Here is a 19,997-nt window from a genome sequence, read left to right as displayed (position 1 = left end):
GGAGTTAATGCTTACTCCTTCATCAGGTGATGAAGGAGTAAGCATTAACTCCGAAACGTTGTGTTCTCTCATAAAGAAGTTGATATCCATAAAAATCTTCATTCTTATGAATTATCTCCTCTTTGATAGGCATCCATCCCATCATGCTCAGACACATGTCAGTGCGGGTATGTGGAGGGAAGCCTTGGATCTTCTTAGCCATGTAGCGCCATGTTGTTTCTAGTTTCATTTCATCCTTGATGAGTAGTTTGGTCCAGAGTTCACACCCAAACAGCATTGTGGGTAGTACAATTCTGTGCACAGTTGATGGAGCTATGAGAGGGTTTACACCATTTGGTTTTATACCTATTCCAAGAAGGGAGTGGAATGCTGCTCTTGCTTTGCGACATACTTGTGCTATGGACTCTGTATGACTGAGGTCTGAGGAAAGCCTTGTTCCGAGATGAGTGACGCACTGAACAGTTGGAATTGAGCTTCCAACCAGAACCCATTCTTTAGGAGTAACGTCAATAGATTTGCTGTTGAATATAATGACTTTGCATTTTGTTAGGTTGACTTCATACCTCCAATTCAGAGTGTAGTCGTTAACTATATCAAGTCTGTCGTCTGCTAGGGTTGGGTTACCAAGCTGGAAGGTTCCGACGGTAATTCCATTTCCAGATTCCTGAAGCCTGTTGAGGAGATCATTGATGAACACGAGATAGATGATAATTAACAGAACACCGCCCTGCCTTACACCTTGTTGGATTGGAAACTGTGGTGAGTGGCAGCCATTTACAACAACTGTACTTGTGAGGCCAGTGTGGCAGTTAATAAGTATTAGACTAGGATTAGACGAAAAGTAGTGAAACAAGAGGCTTATCCGACTTGAAACTATTTGTTCTGAATACAATTTTGGGCTTTCACTTTAAACTGTTCGCCCCAAAACACCTGGTACAAACTGGTCGTATCGCATAAATAAACCCGGAGATGGGTATGACTGCACTTGAAATGCGAGATATTTGGGGATGGTCAACGATACACTGGCCGTTCGTGACGATTCGTTGCTATTCGTTCGTCGATGCTCCACGTTTACATTCGTGTTAAGGCACTTAGATTAGGAACGATTTCGTCGTTAGATTATTAGGTTCAATTGTGGTGGTAGGTCGTTGAACTTGCATTAGCGTTAGATTATTAGGTTCAACTGACTATTGTGGTGGTAGGTCGTTGAACTTGCATTAGCGTTAGATTATTAGTTTCAACTGACTATTGTGGTGGTAGGTTGTTGAACTTGCATTAGCGTTAGATTATTAGGTTCAACTGACTATTGTGGTGGTAGGTTGTTGAACTTGCATTAGCGTTAGATTATTAGGTTCAATAGACTATTGTGGTGGTAGGTCGTTGAACTTGCATTAGCGTTAGATTATTAGGTTCAATAGACTATTGTGGTGGTAGGTCGTTGAACTTGCATTAGCGTTAGATTATTAGGTTCAATAGACTATTGTGGTGGTAGGTTGTTGAACTTGCATTAGCGTTAGATTATTAGGTTCAATAGACTATTGTGGTGGTAGGTCGTTGAACTTGCATTAGCGTTAGATTATTAGGTTCAATAGACTATTGTGGTGGTAGGTCGTTGAACTTGCATTAGCGTTAGATTATTAGGTTCAATAGACTATTGTGGTGGTAGGTTGTTGAACTTGCATTAGCGTTAGATTATTAGGTTCAATAGACTATTGTGGTGGTAGGTTGTTGAACTTGCATTAGCGTTAGATTATTAGGTTCAATAGACTATTGTGGTGGTAGGTTGTTGAGCTTGCATTAGCGTTAGATTATTAGTTTCAACTGACTATTGTGGTGGTAGGTTGTTGAACTTGCATTAGCGTGTCTAAAGGTTAGACAATTAATTAACGGTATTTAGAGGCTTGTTTCCATAAATTCATTTTATTCACTTTCAGAGAATCACGTTTAATTCCTTATAAATCATCCAGTTTTCTCACTTATAATAGTTGTCACGTTTAGTTCCTTGTTTAGGCCGAAGGTAAGTTTCAAATTTTAGTTGCATAGGATTTCAACAACATAAATTATGTTAGAGTGTTCTGCACAACATTTACTCCCACTGCACAACACCGTCAGATCTATATTCTTTTTAAAACCATACCCATAGATGCAGTGCAATGCCACGTGCATGCAGTCAGATATGCACGCATGCCATTTATTATTTGTTTCATGAGCATTCAAACAATGTGATGCATCTCGATACCTGTGACCAGGTGTGCACAAACTTGAGGTCAGCTTTGTGTGCACACTCTTTCAGTGTTGTCACAAATCTAGTGTACAATACACAACCCTGTGCACTTAAAAGAACCAACGACCGTTGGTAGATGACCAGATGGTGGCCACACGAATTGTGTTTTAGGACCTGGGATAGTAACGTGTCTGGATGAGCGCCGTATGAACAGTATTACTATAACTATCACGATTGGTTAACATCGCTCTCAGCAATATTCTTGTTATATGGCGACGACCTGTAAATATTCGAGTCTGGGCCAGCCTATCCAATGATCAACAGCATGAGCACCCATCCACAAAACTGGATCAATCCACACTTGTTAACCAAGTCGTCCAGTCTCACCATCCGATTCCGTTAATCGACTCTTACAACAAACATGGGTTGCTGAAGACCACTGCTAACCAGGATATCCACGGTTCACGGTTCGCCCTACCTCGCCTATAGATTTGAACCACCAAGTTCCAGCAGGAAGATCTCTTCACGTGCACAGTGTAAGTCCAAGATGCCAACCCTGACATGTATAGTTTGATCTTGTTTGCATAAATATTGTCAGTTGGGGAGCGAGTTTAGTTTGAAGAGGAGTCCTTCTAGCAATATTCCAGAAATATTTCAGCATTATCACATGGAGCACACCAGAAATGGGTTTCATACTGGACCAAGATGAAGAATCAAACTCTCTTCGACATGACTAGTAAATGCTTTAACCAACGTGTCATCCCACCGCCATTCAGTATAGCCGAGAGAAAGACGATATGTTCAAAAGGCACAAAGTCTTCCAAAAGACTTTGGATCAGAAGAGTAGCTGCCTTTAAGGTGCAAACTGTGCACAATGATGATATTAATTCAGGCACAGTGTCATTTCTGTGCAGGGATTGGGAAAGGCAGTGGCCATGGGCAATTTTGCCCATTAGAATAAAAAATGGCCATTAACATTTTTGAAGTTTACTATTGATACAAGGGCAGTGAACCCATTCTAAATTCAGAAAATGGGTGTTAATCCTGAAAATGGCCCATTGTCAAAGTTCGCTTTTCCAATCCCTGATTGCATATAGATACAAGTGTAAACACAGCAAGTATTGGAGACAATCATACCAGGTGACATGACGTCATTAATGGTGGCCTATAGATTTGTCACAATTTTCCTGATTTTTAGAAGATTTTTATTTTCCTTGAAAACCAAATAGACATCCATATACATAATAAAGTAAACTTTATCATTTTCAAATGTTCACAGACAGGGACTGTGTACAAGGCACTGGGTCAATCACAAGATAAAACATTTTAAAAGTGCAGGTAAAACAAAGCACACATGCTGAAAAACATAATAACAATTCTTTGAACCAACCTTACATCATAACATTAGGGTTTTCTTGTTCTCAACATCAACCAGTAGGCCTGTATAAAGTTTTCTAACAGAGTCCAGCAACATGGAGCCTAACAACACTGTCAAGATAACAGTACTTTCAGTGATGTGTTGCTGTGGGTGGGGTTATTGGTGTGACTGTGGCTGTGTTGGTGGGTGGAGTTATGGGCGTGGCTGTGTTTGTGGGTGGGGTTATGGGTGTGGCTGTGGCTGCAGCTACGCAAAACATATTCTGGCTCGCAGTCTCTGAACTGCATTACTTTCCCTTCAGCCTATTTTGCAATGCTAAAGCCCTCAATGAAGCAAGCCAAGACTTCCTCAGGTTCTGAATGTTATATATCACTAACAACAATTTTATGAATTTAGAGCATGGTATTAGTCTATTCCCAACATTCATTGGTTGGTCCTTATGTCTCTGAAAAAAAGGTCTGTGACCTTGTAGTCCTCATACCCATTCATTTAAAATATTTGAAACATTGAAAACATTTCATTTTTGTGTGCACATAATGTTCTTAACATATAAAATGACTTCATATTAACATCCCTGCACAAATTATCCACATTATTGCACTTGGAGACAATTATTATCAATCCTAACAATATCAATAATTTTATACTGGCACATTGGATCCGCCAAAGTGTATAACAGAACAGGAAATAGTTTTCATTTGAATATCAGTATGTCAAACTTCAATAGCCAGCAACATAACAGATCATACTTTGAACATTGGTTTGCATCAAAATGACAACATTTTTCTGCCAATGCCTCTAGTTTTTCATATCTAACAGAACATTTTTAACACTCTAAATGATAAATTCATTAGTAACTCTGAAACATACCATTACCTGTCCTACAAGCACACAAGGTTAGCAAAATAATGATTAATATCAACTTTTCTAATTCAACGGTATAACAATCCAATGTGCATACAATCATATGTACAGAACAAGAACATATTTTTGTAACCATGAAGTCCAAAACAATACTAAAGTGAAAATTCCAATGGCAATGACTTCTGAACTCACAGTCTGACTTACAGAGAAAGACACAAGACAACAGATGTTTCTCATATCCCTGTTTCAGGATAACTGAAAGAGTTAATTTAGTTTCACACCACTTTTAAAAATATTCCAGCAATATCAAGGCAATATCACTGTGTACCCATGGAGAATTGAACCCGGATATTTCATGTAACAAGCAAACACTTCAGCCTTTTGGCTACTCAATTGTCCTTTTGGCTAAAAAAATCATCAGATCTGGAACACCACAAACTTGGTTAGAGTTGGCAAACAGGCAGAATAGTCAGGGCATCCTTGTCCTAGCCCTAATTTAAAATATTTCAAACATCCCTAGATTCACCATTCCGAGACTCCATTCCTGTCTCACCAATCTATAGATAATTTTCATAAGCACTAGTACAGACTACGAAAGATAACACAAAGATCTAGTAATCTTTTCTGCATACAACCCATTTTTTCCAGAAGAAAACACAACGGAAGAGTCATGTAATTGCCTTGCAAACATCAACCCAAAAATAACCTTAGGTTCATAGTTATTCAAATATTTCATTTTTCTCAATATCAAATCTAAACAGCTCATCTAACAGAAATTCAAACAAAGAAATGCAAGATTCTGCCCCTGAAATATAGTATTATCGGTCAACATGACTGCACATACAATCTGACATCTTTAAAAAGATATAACACATATGCAAATATTATTATGTAAAGCTGTTTTGCAAAAAAATATATACCGATTGTCAACATCACATAAGAATGTTCTCTCATTTCAGAAAGATATCTCATTATACAACATATTCTTTAGTCAATATTCTGGAGTATTCCTGGTTCAAAGCTACTTCTCTCTACCAGTGTTGTACATGGGAGATAACTCTTCTCCAAAGGGAGATAATTACTTCTTGATGGTTGTCACTTGTTGCCCATATGGAGTATACTGAAACAGGAAAGAGTGGTAGCGGTCATATTTATAAGCGAAGTGCGTGTGAAACAGTGGTCAAGGGGTCAAGAGGTACAAGAATCAAGCTGCTTTCAGCAGTCTTCATGAAACATCAGTGAGTGAGTGAGTTCAATTTTGATACTTTTGTCAATACTACAGCACTGTAGTATTGGGGCACTAAAAATGGGCTTCACACATTGTACCCATGTGGGGAATCGAACCTGGATCTTCGACATGACAAATGAGCACTTTAACCACTAGACTACCCCACCACCCCTTCAGCAAGGCTGAAGCACTCACAGACAGAAATCAAGACTCTTAGGAAATTATTTTTGTTTATTTGTTGTTCAACACTGCACTAAGTAATACACCAGCAGGCTGAAATACAATTGTATCTAAACCAGACAATCCAGTGACAACAGTATGAGCAACAACTACATAACTGGGATACAATGACATGTGTCAACCAATTCAGCCAGTCTCACCACCTGATCCTGTCAGTTGCCTCTTACAACAAGCATGGGTTACTGAAGATCAACTGTAACAGGGATCTTCATGGGTGGAGTAGTTTTTTACATAAAAACATGTTGACTGTGATAAGCAGACACTGTGACAGAGAAAATTCAATGTCTGGTTTATTGACACCTATATGTCTCCTTGCCTGTCTGCTGATGGCAATATGCAATGCACAACTTCAATTCTGACCATTTGCAATTTGAAATTAACACCTATTGAGCTTATAAGCCAAAAACAAAGAGCCGGCTAAGCGTATCGGCAAATGAACCAGTGGCCAATGACAAGGTGTCGTTACACTTGAGTGCACACCCAGTAGCCCTGACTGGGTTCGATATTGCGGCTGCTTAATTTCGAGGAAGGTAGACCCAAGTACAAAATATTGCACTTTTAATTTGCGATAATACGCATACAACTTTGTTTATTTGTTTTTTTCACAATCACCAATGCATTTTATGTATCATGAACAAGTGATAACTGTATTTTAATTATGTTTGATTTTTTGGTTGCATGTGACCTTTAGAGAACTTCTGTTGTATGTGGCCTTCTGAAGATCATTCAGCCTGGATCTTCAAACTTAAACTGGTCATGACCATCAAACACTGTTCTATCTCACCACCAATTCAGTTTGGTAGGCAGATCTGCAGGACACAATGGCAAGTACACTCAAACATTAATTAACAAGAGTTTGAAAAGTGATCAAAGTATAGTAGTGACCTTTAAAACAAGGTCAAGGTCACACAAATCAACTGGTTCTCCATAATCCACAAATGTTGGCTGTCACCAAACAATGGCTACATCAGGGCATGAGATGTCATGTTTACAAGAATTGGGACGTATGTACATACATACAGGTGGACACTGATAAAAACATAGTCCCACATTTTGGGTTGCCATGTCAAAAACATATGTTTATCTCCAAACGGAAGAATGTGTAAGATCGTAAGCCAAATTCAATATTCCAAGACAGAGATGGAGTACTTACAACAAGTCGAACTCCAAACTGTGCACTCTGGTCTCTGCCAGTAGCTCTGGCATTCTTGACCTGCCCTGTAGGGAGTATTCCCACACTACACAGTGGGTCCTTCACAGACTGTAGGATGATGTATTGACAGTGGGCGACACCCAGCTGGAGTTTTGTCTCTACTCCCTGTACACTCCCCGGGGGCTGGAATAGTCAACAACTGAATGGGTACCCAGTGGGATGAGATGGTCCTGTGACTGATCACCTAGCAGTAAATGGGTACCTGGTGGAACCTACTTCACTACCTGAGGATTGGTTATTTGACATAACAGAAAGTATTCCTTCAAGCACTTCCCAGGGCACATGCCATACTTGTCACACCTTTTCCACTACCTGAGGAGTGGTTATTTGACATAACAGAAAGTATTCCTTCAAGCACTTCCCAGGGCACATGCCATACTTGTCACACCTTTTGTATTTCAATATTCCCAAGTAATTGCAAATAATAGAAAAGTTCACACTTTTGTCAGTATCGTGAAACCAAGATTCAGAAAAGAACCATGGGAGTATCTGCTGATTTTAATAGCAATATAAATGATCATAAGATAATTTGATTCTGTCAGATAAAAAAAAAATAAATTTTTTATCTCTAAACTTACATATATAAGATTCTTATTTTTCAGCATCAAGCTTTTGAACTGGTCCCCTATCACGCAAAAATAGGTATAAATATAGTTACTGCTGAAATAACTAAAAGGTTACCATTGTGACAAGAGTTGTGTTGTTGTTGATGATGGTCAAGTAGTTGTTGTTGTTGTGGAGACGTACTTGGTTACTTCCTTCATTAACAACAGTCCATAGTGCTGAAGACAAGAACATTACCTAGTGAGACTTTACTCCACTAGCACTGGGGACAGTGAGGTAGCCCAGCAATTAATGTGTTTGCTTGTCACACAGAGTGAGTGAGTGAGTTCAGATTTACATTACTTTCTTCAATATTCCAGCAATATCAATGCGAGGGACACCAGAAATGGGTTTCACACATTGGGGTTCGATTCCCCACATGGGTACAGTCTTTGGGGGCATGAGCGAATGCTGTAACCGCAAGGCTCGCCCACTGCCCCGCTTGGTTCAATTCTAATTTTGGGCATAAAGTCTGAAGCCTACTTCCTGTGTCCCCTGGAATATTCCTAAAAGCACCATTAACCTCACTCACTCACTCCATTTCTTCACCATTTGAACCTCACCAATCACCTAACCACTCCCTCACCCATTCATCCGACTCAAGCACAATGTACACAACCCTCCATCCATGAACCTCACCAATCACCTAACCTCTACCTCATGCATTCGACTCAAGCACAAATGCACACACCCCTATGCACACACCCCTCCATCCATGAACCTCACCAATCACCTAGCCTCTACCTCATGCATTCGACTCAAGCACAAATGCACACACCCCTCCACCCATGAACCTCACCAATCACCTAACCACTCCCTCACCCATTCATCCGACTCAAGCTCAAATGCACACACCTCCCCTTCCATGAACCTCACCAATCACCTAACCTCTCCCTCACCCATTCATCCGACTCAAGCACAATGCACACACCCCTCCATCCATGAACCTCACCAATCACCTAACCTCTACCTCATGCATTCAACTCAAGCACAAATGCACACACCCCTATGCACACACCCCTCCATCCATGAACCTCACCAATCACCTAACCTCTACCTCATGCATTCGACTCAAGCACAAATGCACACACCCCTCCATCCATGAACCTCACCAATCACCTAACCACTCCCTCACCCATTCATCCGACTCAAGCACAAATGCACACATCCCTCCATCCATGAACCTCACCAATCACCTAACCACTCCCTCACCCATTCATCCGACTCAAGCACAAATGCACACAACCCTCCATCCATGAACCTCACCAATCACCTAACCACTCCCTCACCCATTCATCCGACTCAAGCACAAATGCACACATCCCTCCATCCATGAACCTCACCAATCACCTAACCACTCCCTCACCCATTCATCCGACTCAAGCACAAATGCACACAACCCTCCATCCATGAACCTCACCAATCACCTAACCACTCCCTCACCCATTCATCCGACTCAAGCACAAATGCACACAACCCTCCATCCATGAACCTCACCAATCACCTAACCACTCCTTCACCCATTCATCCGACTCAAGCACAAATGCACACATCCCTCCATCCATGAACCTCACCAATCACCTAACCACTCCCTCACCCATTCATCCGACTCAAGCACAAATGCACACATCCCTCCATCCATGAACCTCACCAATCACCTAATCACTCCCTCATCCATCAGACTATGACTGGCACTGCTAAATGGTAAATGTTTGTAGATATTTTCTGTACATTCTTTATAAAACATAGTTACAACTGTGTCCAATCTTCTCAAACAGTTACTACAAGATGCTCAAGACACTTCATATATGAATCAAGGCATTTTAAATCACACCAAATGTCCCTGGCCTTCATTGAAAGGTGTTTATAAGCAATAAAACACTGCAATTGTCCTGAACTAGCTACAAATTCAGTTAATGTTTTGTCCCCTTTCACCACTTGACCTATGACCCATCAAGAACCAGGTTGGGAAAAAGTATCAGGGCAAGTGATATTAAATATGCCACTCTAGCGGAGTACACTAGCTATTTTCATGTTATTTCCAGCCCTGTAATATTTCAGTGTGTTCTTGAACCGGTAGTCTGGTGACTCACTGTGTTGTTGGTGGTCAGTCGGTCCGCATGCGTCCACTACCAACTGACCACTAGGGGTCGCCACTATCTGCAGGCTTCTGCCGCTCACACGCGATACCAACTGTACTACATTCCCAGTCTGGAAGTAGTTCTACAACAACAAATATTAAAGACTCACTTAAAGTAAGAATTTGGTTTAAAGAATTCTTTTTCTCAAAGTCCTTTGTCATCAACAGAATTAAAGGCACACAGCCACAACACACATTTATGAAAATATATTATGCACTTATCTCAACCTAAAACTAAGCCCTCAGGGAGACTACCCATTGATTTATTCCCATTAAAATTACATATTTTGATAACAATATTAAATTAAAATGTTCAAATGAATTAATGCAACACTGCATTAAATAGACTCTCACACCCTCTAGCAGCTGAACATTATTTCAAGTGAATCCCATAGAGTTATGTCCCCTGGAGCACTCTAGATATATATCCTATGACTGAAACCAGTTCGGCAAACACCCACAACACTATGCAACAGTTTTTGATGTACGGAACAAACGCTTACATTCAATATACAGCAAGTGGCTCTGCTTGGGAACTGTTTGCCTTTAAGTGTCAATTAACGATTTCAAGTCATAAAGGATCATAAGTGTTATATTGCATTAATAGGAAGCTAAGATAAGTGCACAAAATCAATTGAAAGAAGGACTAAAAATAATCATTCGAACTTTTGCTGTTGTAGTATGATATACTTGGATCAAGTATACAAAGTCATTAAATTTGATGAATATATATGAACAAACGTGCACTCAACAGTGCAAAGCTACGCACATTGCATTCATAGTTTCGTATTCATCACAATAAATTTTATGAACATAATGAGATATACTGACAGATAAATAAATTTGTATCTAGAAAGTAAAATATATTGCTAATTAGAAAAAATAATCTGGTAAAACACTTAAAACTGGTGATTACATTAAAAATGTAAACACTTCCAATATAATAGATAATCGTTCATCGATAATCAACAGTGGCTTTGGTTTCCAATTCGCAGCACTAGTTTCCATAGCAACACTGACCAGCACAGGATAACTGGAAGTCTGGTCCACTGCTTGATTGACCTTGCCAGCACAGTAGTCAATCTCCCGACCAGCCTGCTTGGCCAAGAGGTCAACCTCCTTCATGAATGACCCAAAAAGGCCTCTCTGAAACAATACAACAATTACACATTATAACCTAAACAGGCCCCTCTCAAACAACACAACAGTCATATATCTTGACCTCATGAAAGACCCTAACAGCCCTCTTTCAGACAATACAACAGTCATACATCTTGACCTAATGAGAGACATCAAGTCATGTTTTGAAGATCAGGGAGGTTGAAAGTGGATCAATCATTACATCAAATTTTGACCTATAGCAGATCTTTTTACAAATGTAAGTCACCAAATATAATATTTGTCTTTGCTACAGTCTGTTTGGGTTTAAATACAAATGATTGACACTAAATAACTTGAAACAGACATAAGTGCACAAAACATAAATAAGACACATGCTGCTAAAACACTGGTCTATTTTCTCTCTTCGTACAAAGGGATGACAAATGGCTTTAGGAACTGCTGGCACACACACAGGTGCATCTCAACACCTTTCCTGCTGTTTGTCTCCCCTGTGTGAATGATGGGTGAAAATAGACCAATGTTACATAATAGTCGCTTAAACAACTTTTCCAATAACAGATCATAAAGCGTCAGATCTCAGATCCTCTTGAGTACAGAGGTTTCAGCACCATGTGTCTCATAAATGCTCTGTGCACTTATCCCTCTTTCAAGTTATTTAATCATTCATCATTTGAACCAAAACAGACTGTAGGCCATGAAGAGATTGTGGAGTTCAACTTACTGCGGGTTTCTGCACTACAGTTTTCTGGGGAGCTTGCTGCACGATGACAGTATGTTGAGCCTGTAAATATGCACATTTTGTTACCATGGGAACTACAGTTAAATAAGCTAAAGCAAAATGTGTGACTACACTTGGCCTGATCGGCTGAGGTGTATCTTGATTACGTGTTTCATATGAAGTGTCCTCATCAAACGGAGATACTGGAGGCATGCATGCCTTTTTATAGAGAGAATCTCGGTGGCGGTGTTATTTGTGGCGTCACAGGAGTGTTCTTATGCTGTGATGTCATGACGGCTGTCGGTGGGGGATTCCCCGTCGGAACATTGCAGTGTGCATTGGCCATATCATCGGGTTCATTGATTAGGCTTTTTTAATCGGCCCTTGTTCAGTTGGGATGATTCCGATTTCGATTGTTGTGAGAACAGAAAACGCTTGCACCTTTTAAGTGGCTCAGACATTTGCCTAGACACTTTCCCTTCACCACATATTGCTGCTAACCACAAAAATAAAACTCTTAAGGATCACTTAGTCAAAGCCACTTTGACCTATCCCAGACAACTACCACAAATTAGTGGACAGACAGTCCATTTCGTTGACAATACGTGCGACAAAGCGAATTGCAAAATCTGCAAAATATTAAGCAACAGTGACACTTTCACCAGTTCCATCACCAGAAAGGCCTTCAAAACACGAAGCTACATTTGACAATCCCGTAATGTAGTGTACCTCCTCGCATGCAAGCACTGCAAGAAACAATATGTAGGTGAAACCAAAAGATGTTTCAGAATCCGATTAACAGAACACTATGCTGATATCTCGCACAAGAGCGACAAACCTGTCGCACTTCAATTCAATTCGGGACATCATGGCAAAAATGATCTACAATTCCAAATCATAACCCAACTCAAAGACAATTCGGACTCTGAGACAACCACGAAAAAAAGAAGATCTCTTGAATTAAAATGGCTATTTGAGCTCCATACGTTCCACCCGCAAGGACTCAATGACAGGATTGTAGGCTGAAATATCCCTCTCATCTTACCTACAGTTAAATAAGGACAACTACTCCCATAAATGTCTTAACTCCCATAGCCCTTTCAGGAAAAAATCAGTTTCTGGGAAAATTTGTTTACTTAAAAGCACAATTCACACCACACTTCACTGAAAACATAATGCATTTCTCTCAATAATACTGTCTACCAGAAAACTTATTCCAACAGAATTACGCATTTAGATTGCATGATTGAATTTAAAAGTTTGACTGAATTGATGCAACTTTGCATAAAATCAACTCTTGCGACCTCTACCAGCCAAACTATATTTCAAATGAACTCCACAGTTTTGTCCCTTGGAACACTCTTTGTAGATATCCTACGGATAGCTTGTAATTTAAACAAGTTGGCAAACATCACCAACACCACATGTGACAGTTTTCGATGAATGGAGCAATTGTTTCCATTCCATAAATGGCAAGTGTTCTCTGTTTTGAAGCTGTCTGACTCAGGAAGATCTTAAGGGATAATTAGTTTTATACTGCATCACTGAGTGAGTGAGTTTAGTTTTACGCCGATCTCAGCAAAATTCCAGCTATATGGTGGCAGTCTGTAAATAATAGAGTCTGGACCAGACAATCCAGTGATCAACAGCATGAACATCGATCGGCACAATTGGGAACCAATGACATGTGTCAAGCAAGTCAGTGAGTCTGACCAACCGATCCCGTTAGTTGCCTGTTAAGACAAGCATAGTCACCTCTTGTGGCAAGCCTGGGTTGTTGAAGGCCTGTTCTACCCCGTGAACCTTCACAGGTTGCATCAAAAGGAAGCTAAAGTGAATGCATGTAGCATAATATTTATAATATTGGACAAAATATTGTCAAGAATGTGACATTGTGCCTTTAAATAATACAATTAAAATTGAATGTCCATTCCTGAAACCCTTTGGGGGACATAATGACACCTGACACCTAGCTAGGAGGTAGCATCAGGTGAGCTTTGTAAAATAGCATGGCTTGAATGTTTCACAGCGAGTCTTTAAAACAATATCCAGTCTACCACTTTTCACCATTTTGACTCAAATTAGTAATTCCTGAAGAGTAAGTCCAGTTTCCTGTTGAAAACAAAAGGAACAAAAGTCTGATAGAAAATGTCTAGCAACATGAGTGAGTGAGTGAGTGAGTGAGTGGGTGGGTGGGTGGGTGGGTGGGTGAGTGAGTGAGAGTTGGGTTTACGCCACTTTTTGCAATATTCCAGCAATATCACAGTGGAAGACACACTCTGAACCCATGTGGACAAACAAGCCCAGGTCTTCGGCTTGACAACCCAACACTTCAACCACTAGGCTACCCAACCACCCCTCTTACAGCATGAAAAGACTAGACTACCACTTTTTGTACAAAATGTTTGTTGCTAAATTGTCGCACGCAGCGATATTCCAGCAAAATCATGGTGGTGTGTAAATAATTGAATCTAGACCAGATAATTCAGTGATTAACATTATTAGCATCAATCTACACAAAATGGACATGACATGAACCAGTGAACCTCACTAACCCATTAGTCATCAACTAGGGCAAGCATGCATTACGATTGTGGGTGAATGTGTCTTTAAGCTGCAGACAGTAATACTACAGACAGTAATACTAAGTCTGCCTTGGCAAGTGTTATTAAACAATGATTAACATTGGTAGACATGGTAAATATTGATAAACATTGATAAACATTGACAAATATTGATGAGATAGGTAAACATAATTGTTACATGGTAGATATTGGTAAGTACTAATGAATATTTATAAATACTGACAAACATTGATAAACCTCGGCAAACACTGCAAATACTGACAAATATTGATAAACATTGGTGCATATGGTAAATATTGACAAGTATTGATAAACATTGGTAAACATGGTAGACACTGACAAATACTGATAAACACTATAAATACTGCCAAGTATTGGTAAACATGGTAAATTAATGATGCCAACCAGAGACTAGACACTGACAAATATTGATAAACATTGATAAACACTGTAAATATTTACAAGTACTGGTAAGTATGGTAGATAATGGATGACTCCAACCAGAGACTGAAAGTATGACCACTGATGCCTGACACCTGCACCAGGACTCCTCTCCATCAGTAATCGCTGGGCATTAAAATCACTCACCTCATGAAGTTCATGAAGCAGCCTGCCTGGAAACGTTGTGTTGTAAATAACAAAGAAGTTGTAAACCAGTACCACACATTGTAATGTCCTCTCATCACTGTTTGATATGCTATTCAAGAAGGACTATTTTATGGATGTGCCAATCAAAGAATTCATGATATACAAGACTGAGACTGAGAGGACACTACGCGTTCCACCCAAGTCGTGGAATCCGGGCAATTCAACTCATGACCCATCTTACACTCTGAATATACTTACTGCTCCCTGGGGCTGGTATGGTGGAGGAGCCTGATAGCCAGGAGGTGGAGCCTGGTAGGCGGGCGGTGGAGGTTGGTAGCCTGGGGGTGCAGGTTGGTAGCCTGGCGGTGGTCCCTGGGGGTAGCCAGCAGCAGGGGGTGGAGGGTAATTGCCAGGAGGGGGGTAGGGCTGTTTGCCTGCCATCTGAAACAAGAAGTGACAAAGGAATGGCGCAGCTAATCAGGGGGTGGGGGGTGGGGGGTTATATTGGACCCAATGCTGCAGGTAATATTGGTAAAAAATTACAAATGGCATTTTAGCATTTCCCAATATAGTAACAACTGTTGTTCGGGGTGAAACAGTATGCTGTTATCTCAGTACAGTATCTATTGCAGTACAAGGCCTTTGGATAGATTTTGACAAAAATGATTCAATTTCTAGACATTCTTGAAAAGGTTTCAAAAGATTTAAAAAGGTCAAAACATTTACGGAATGAAAACAAAAACTGTGGATAGCATTACTGAAGCAGAGGCAAAACACTGTGGTTCTACTAATACCAAAGTATACCATTTTACCCTACTGTTGTTACTGTTTGTGAAGGTGATTTGTACGATAACGGGACAGCAGTGACATCTTGAAAGTCCGGGGTAGAATAGGCCTCCAGCAACCCAGGCTTGCCATAAAAAGTCACTATGCTTGGCCTAAGAGGCGACTAATGGGATATGGTGGTCATGCTCACTAACTTGGTTGACACATGTCATTGGTTCATAGTTGCGCAGATTGATGCTCATGTTGTTGATCGCTGGATTGTCTGCTCCATGCTCGATTATTTACAGACCGCCGCCATATAGCTGGAATATTGTTAAGTGCGGCGTAAAACTAAACTCACTCACTCACTCACTCTTGATGAAGCTTACCCCTGTAAACTGCCAAACAACATCCTAGCGTATGTAACACTAAAACTGATGCTAAAATACAGTGGTCGAAATAATCTTCCAACCCACAGGCCCAGCGCCGGTTGATTTTGTATTTTGATTTTTTCAGTAATTTATCTGTCAAATTTTGTTTTGTTTTGTCTTTTTCAACTGGAATCTTTCCCATAATTGTTTTCTTTATTATCAGGAATATAAGGAATCATCCATCCTGTTACGTTAACTTACAGTTTCACTTCCTGGTATCTAAGCTGCTTGTGCATGTGAATGTCAATACAAGTCTTTAACAAATAAACACTTATCTCTGACCCAAAGTCTTTGCTAATAGACTTTGTGGAAACAGTATGTATGAAACAGTTTACAGTGTAGTCAATTTTGTTTTTATTGGTTTGACTTGAACAAAATGAGCCTGCAGATTTCATTCAGGGCCTGCAGAATTTAATACCTGCATCTGGCAGCAGGCCCTGATGGCCAACTGGCGAATTAAAGTATTGCAAATACTGGCGACAAATCAAATTTACTTTCTAAATCCCAATTTTATCAATGTCAACTCTTTCAACACCAGACAACCAGACGCTTTTACTGCCATGACACCAAGTTCTGAGAGACTATGAGGTCATTGAGGAAGCTTATGTTTATCAAAGAAAATATCAACTTGTAAAGCATTTGTGCTACTAAGCATAATATAATCCACCAGTTGAAAGGTCTAAAATCCTAATGTTTATAGATATTAATGTTATTTGTATCATACTATTCAAATGATACAATTGAATTAATTCTTTTTTATGAAAATGCAAGCTTACACATTTATACTGTTCAGAAAAAATACGAAGGAAGTGAAAACTTTGGCAAGTATTACATTTGTAACATGTCATAATATCCCTTTACTTTGCTTTACACACCGATTCCACTGGCCTCAAAATTATACAGACCAGAGTGAGTTTAGTTTTACGCCACTTTTAGCAATATTCCAGCAATATCACAGTGGGGGGACACCAGAAATGTGCTTCACACATTGTACCCATGTGGGGAATTGAACCAGGGCCTTCAGCGTGATCAACAAACGTTTAACCACTAGGCTGACTTCATGACTTCTTTCAGGGGCATTTAGGAGTTGAGTACTGAGGAAAGAACGGATATGAGCAATGTTTTGGTGCAGATTCTTACATCCTTACCAAGCAAATCATTGGAATCTACAACTAAGAGTCACTCCCCAATGAAAACAAAGAAGTCATTCATCATCAGCTGTATGTTATGATCATGTTTTGTGAACGTCTTAACTGATCAAAACTTAAAGCAGATTTACTTTTCACTTTCCTCATCCTGAATGAAGTGAATACTGAACAAAGGAAGACAGGACATGGATATTGAGGACACAGCTGGAGAGAGCCCCACAGTTGGCAATATGATGACTGCTGTGTCTCTCCCTTTGTCTCCCAGTTTCAGTCTACTGTTGCCATGGTGATGTTTCCTTTTTACCTGCTGCGGCATACAATCAACAGATGACTGATCTGGGGTCACGCTGACAAAATCATGATTGACAATCACCAGGTCAGTACAGATCGGCAGAATCCATAAATAAAAGGTGAATGAGTATTTCTGTCAGGTTGTAATACACATGCAGTAAATAATCTGGTTTGTGTCATTTATTCTTCAGTTTGTGGTTTAACACAGTACTTACAAATATTTTAGCTATATACTGGTAGTCTGTAAATAATTGAGTCTCAGACAATCCAGTGATCAACACCATGAGCACTGATCTATACTAATGGGATACTCCTGAAACTGGTCATAAGTTCGCTTGTCATAAGAAGTAAGTGAAGTATTTGTCAGGGTCAGTGATCTGGTTGACTGGGTCAAACTGGTCATACGTTCGCTTGTCATAAGAAGTAAGTGAAATATTTGTCAGGGTCAGTGATCTGGTTGACTGGGTCTCTGCCTCAGATTGCACCTCAGCCTCAGATTGTGTAACAGCAGTAGGACGTATCAACGCTTCCCCTTCCCTCCCCCCCTCCTCACAGCCCTACATTACACAACATTTATTGCATATTTTCATTACGACACTAATGATTCCTCCCTCCCCCTAGTACAAATGTACAAAATTGATGACCCACCTACCTCCCCAACCCGACAGGTCATACATTATAGGCTTCTGTCATACTGAAATATTGCAACATCAACAACATGAACCAAACAAAACAAAAACTATAGTTTTGTCGCAGCCTGTAACATAAAACATCCTCAGATTTTGATAAAACAGATACTACATATGTACACTTGACTGAAAGAATGCAGGAAAGAAAGTCAGGAGGACAAAAGTCACAATACAATACTGATTAGGTAATTGGGGCAGTAAACCAAGAGACGGAGACAACACTGATCAGTGAACAGGGGTCACTCTGTTACTCTAGTAATGAGAGTTGTGAAAACATTCAGGTTGGGTATTTACTGTTAATCTTAATTAGACTAGTTCTTTTATAAGTGGAGCAGTATTCAAAGAAGTGTATATAATTCTGTAAGTAACACAAGAAGGAAGACACTTGGTGTAAGTGTGCATGCCTGTAGCCATGGGTGGAACATTTGATTTACCCCAAAAATTTGTTTGATGATGTGCAAGGAACTGTGATGATTGCTTCTCTGACTGATCCTGTAATTTATGATCACAAATAAACAGATAATAAACAAGTTTTTGAGACTTTTTTCCCCCAACCCAAATTTGTAAATTATATCTGAGATTTTCTTTCTGATGGCAACTGAAAATATCCAGCCTGGCCCAAGTCACAAAGGATGAGTAATATTCAAACATTTAACTAAATAAAAAGTAAGGGTTCATACCATTCTCCCATCCCAAATAACATCGACAATCAACATATACTAAAACAGATCCTAACACAACAATTAATAGGGAACTCAAGAAAATTAATACAGGCCAAAACGTTAATTACAATATACAGGGTCAAACCACATTGCCTTACCTCCAAATTAAAAATAGGGAGAAAGCGCCTAAACTCTTACTGTAAGAAGAATGAACTTGTGACCGTGTCAGTAATGGCGTGACCCTGGCCACATTCTGACATTTTTACCCTACAGTATGGCTCCATATTTCTCTCACCTGTCGTCTTACTAAATGGCACGAGATCACTTGACCTGTTACTGTGTATACACGAAATATCTGCATTGTTGAGCGATGAATTATCATGATTGTTGGGGCGACAAAAGATTATACAGATTTCACGGTATTTACTCACGGATCGAAGCTGTTAGGTGTTATATGACAAACAAAAATTACCACTCATCATTACCCAAGAATATACAGTATACTTCTCTCAGTACAGGTTTCAATTTCAAAGGTTGTCAACGTCAACTTAGGCAGGTAAGACCTCTCCTGGCCCTCCTACACAATTCAAAACACAGATAAAGTTCTGCCATTCGATCTCGTTTTCAAGACAAACGAAACGAGGTACGCAGTTCTTATCACCAAACACAACATAAACAGAGAGTTAAAAAAACACTCACCTTTCACAAAGTGTTAATCAAGAATTTGATTGATCTAGAATGACTGATTATCACGTCTTTCTTACACTTCCGTTTTGGGCAGCTCCTTTCACTGCGTTTTGAGGGCTGGCACAGCCAAGCGAGTCCTTTTGTCACTGTGTAGAAAGAATGTGTTGGAGCGATCTTTTCGTCTGAACGAGAACACGTTTCACTGAATTTCAGTTTGCGAAACACAAATGTTGACACGGTGTCAAATGAGGAATGGCCCTATACTCGGGTCGGGTCAGCTACATATTATTGGCTGGTAAATCTATTATCTTAAACCGTGTCTACAATTAATTAGTGCAACATACGCCCATGATAATATTGATCAACCAGACGCCACAAAAGCATACCATAATCATTTTGTTACTAGAAACTTGCTGTGGGC

The 19,997-nt window shown here is 39.8% G+C and overlaps 1 protein-coding gene across 1 annotated transcript; it reads right to left on the bottom strand.

Moving 5' to 3' along the window:
* Positions 1-3,412: 3,412 nt before the first annotated feature.
* On the bottom strand, positions 3,413-19,712 carry LOC137290904 (uncharacterized). The gene is made up of 8 exons (XM_067822103.1): positions 19,589-19,712; positions 15,162-15,344; positions 11,734-11,793; positions 10,911-11,036; positions 9,844-9,973; positions 7,829-7,929; positions 7,088-7,270; positions 3,413-5,586 (listed from the first exon to the last, which is right to left on the bottom strand). Exons 2-8 carry the CDS (start codon positions 15,342-15,344, stop codon positions 5,545-5,547), a joined length of 825 nt encoding a protein of 274 aa, XP_067678204.1. The 5' UTR covers positions 19,589-19,712; the 3' UTR covers positions 3,413-5,544.
* Positions 19,713-19,997: the final 285 nt, after the last annotated feature.

This window comes from Haliotis asinina, chromosome 1 (assembly GCF_037392515.1).
Source record: "Haliotis asinina isolate JCU_RB_2024 chromosome 1, JCU_Hal_asi_v2, whole genome shotgun sequence".
NCBI lineage: Eukaryota > Metazoa > Mollusca > Gastropoda > Lepetellida > Haliotidae > Haliotis > Haliotis asinina.
The sequence above is the reverse complement of the archived record's forward strand: the minus strand, read 5'-3'. Positions and strand labels throughout refer to the sequence as shown.

Bases quoted from the DNA above. Each gene is read 5' to 3' on its own strand.
- LOC137290904 (XM_067822103.1), bottom strand. From the start codon at position 15,344: ATGGCAGGCAAACAGCCCTACCCCCCTCCTGGCAATTACCCTCCACCC. The intron at 11,794-15,161 runs GTAAGTATATTC...GCATATTTACAG, and splicing joins CATACCAGCCCCAGGGAGCA to GCTCAACATACTGTCATCGT. The intron at 5,587-7,087 runs GTAAGTACTCCA...TTCCTGTTTCAG, and splicing joins AGTTTGGAGTTCGACTTGTT to TATACTCCATATGGGCAACA.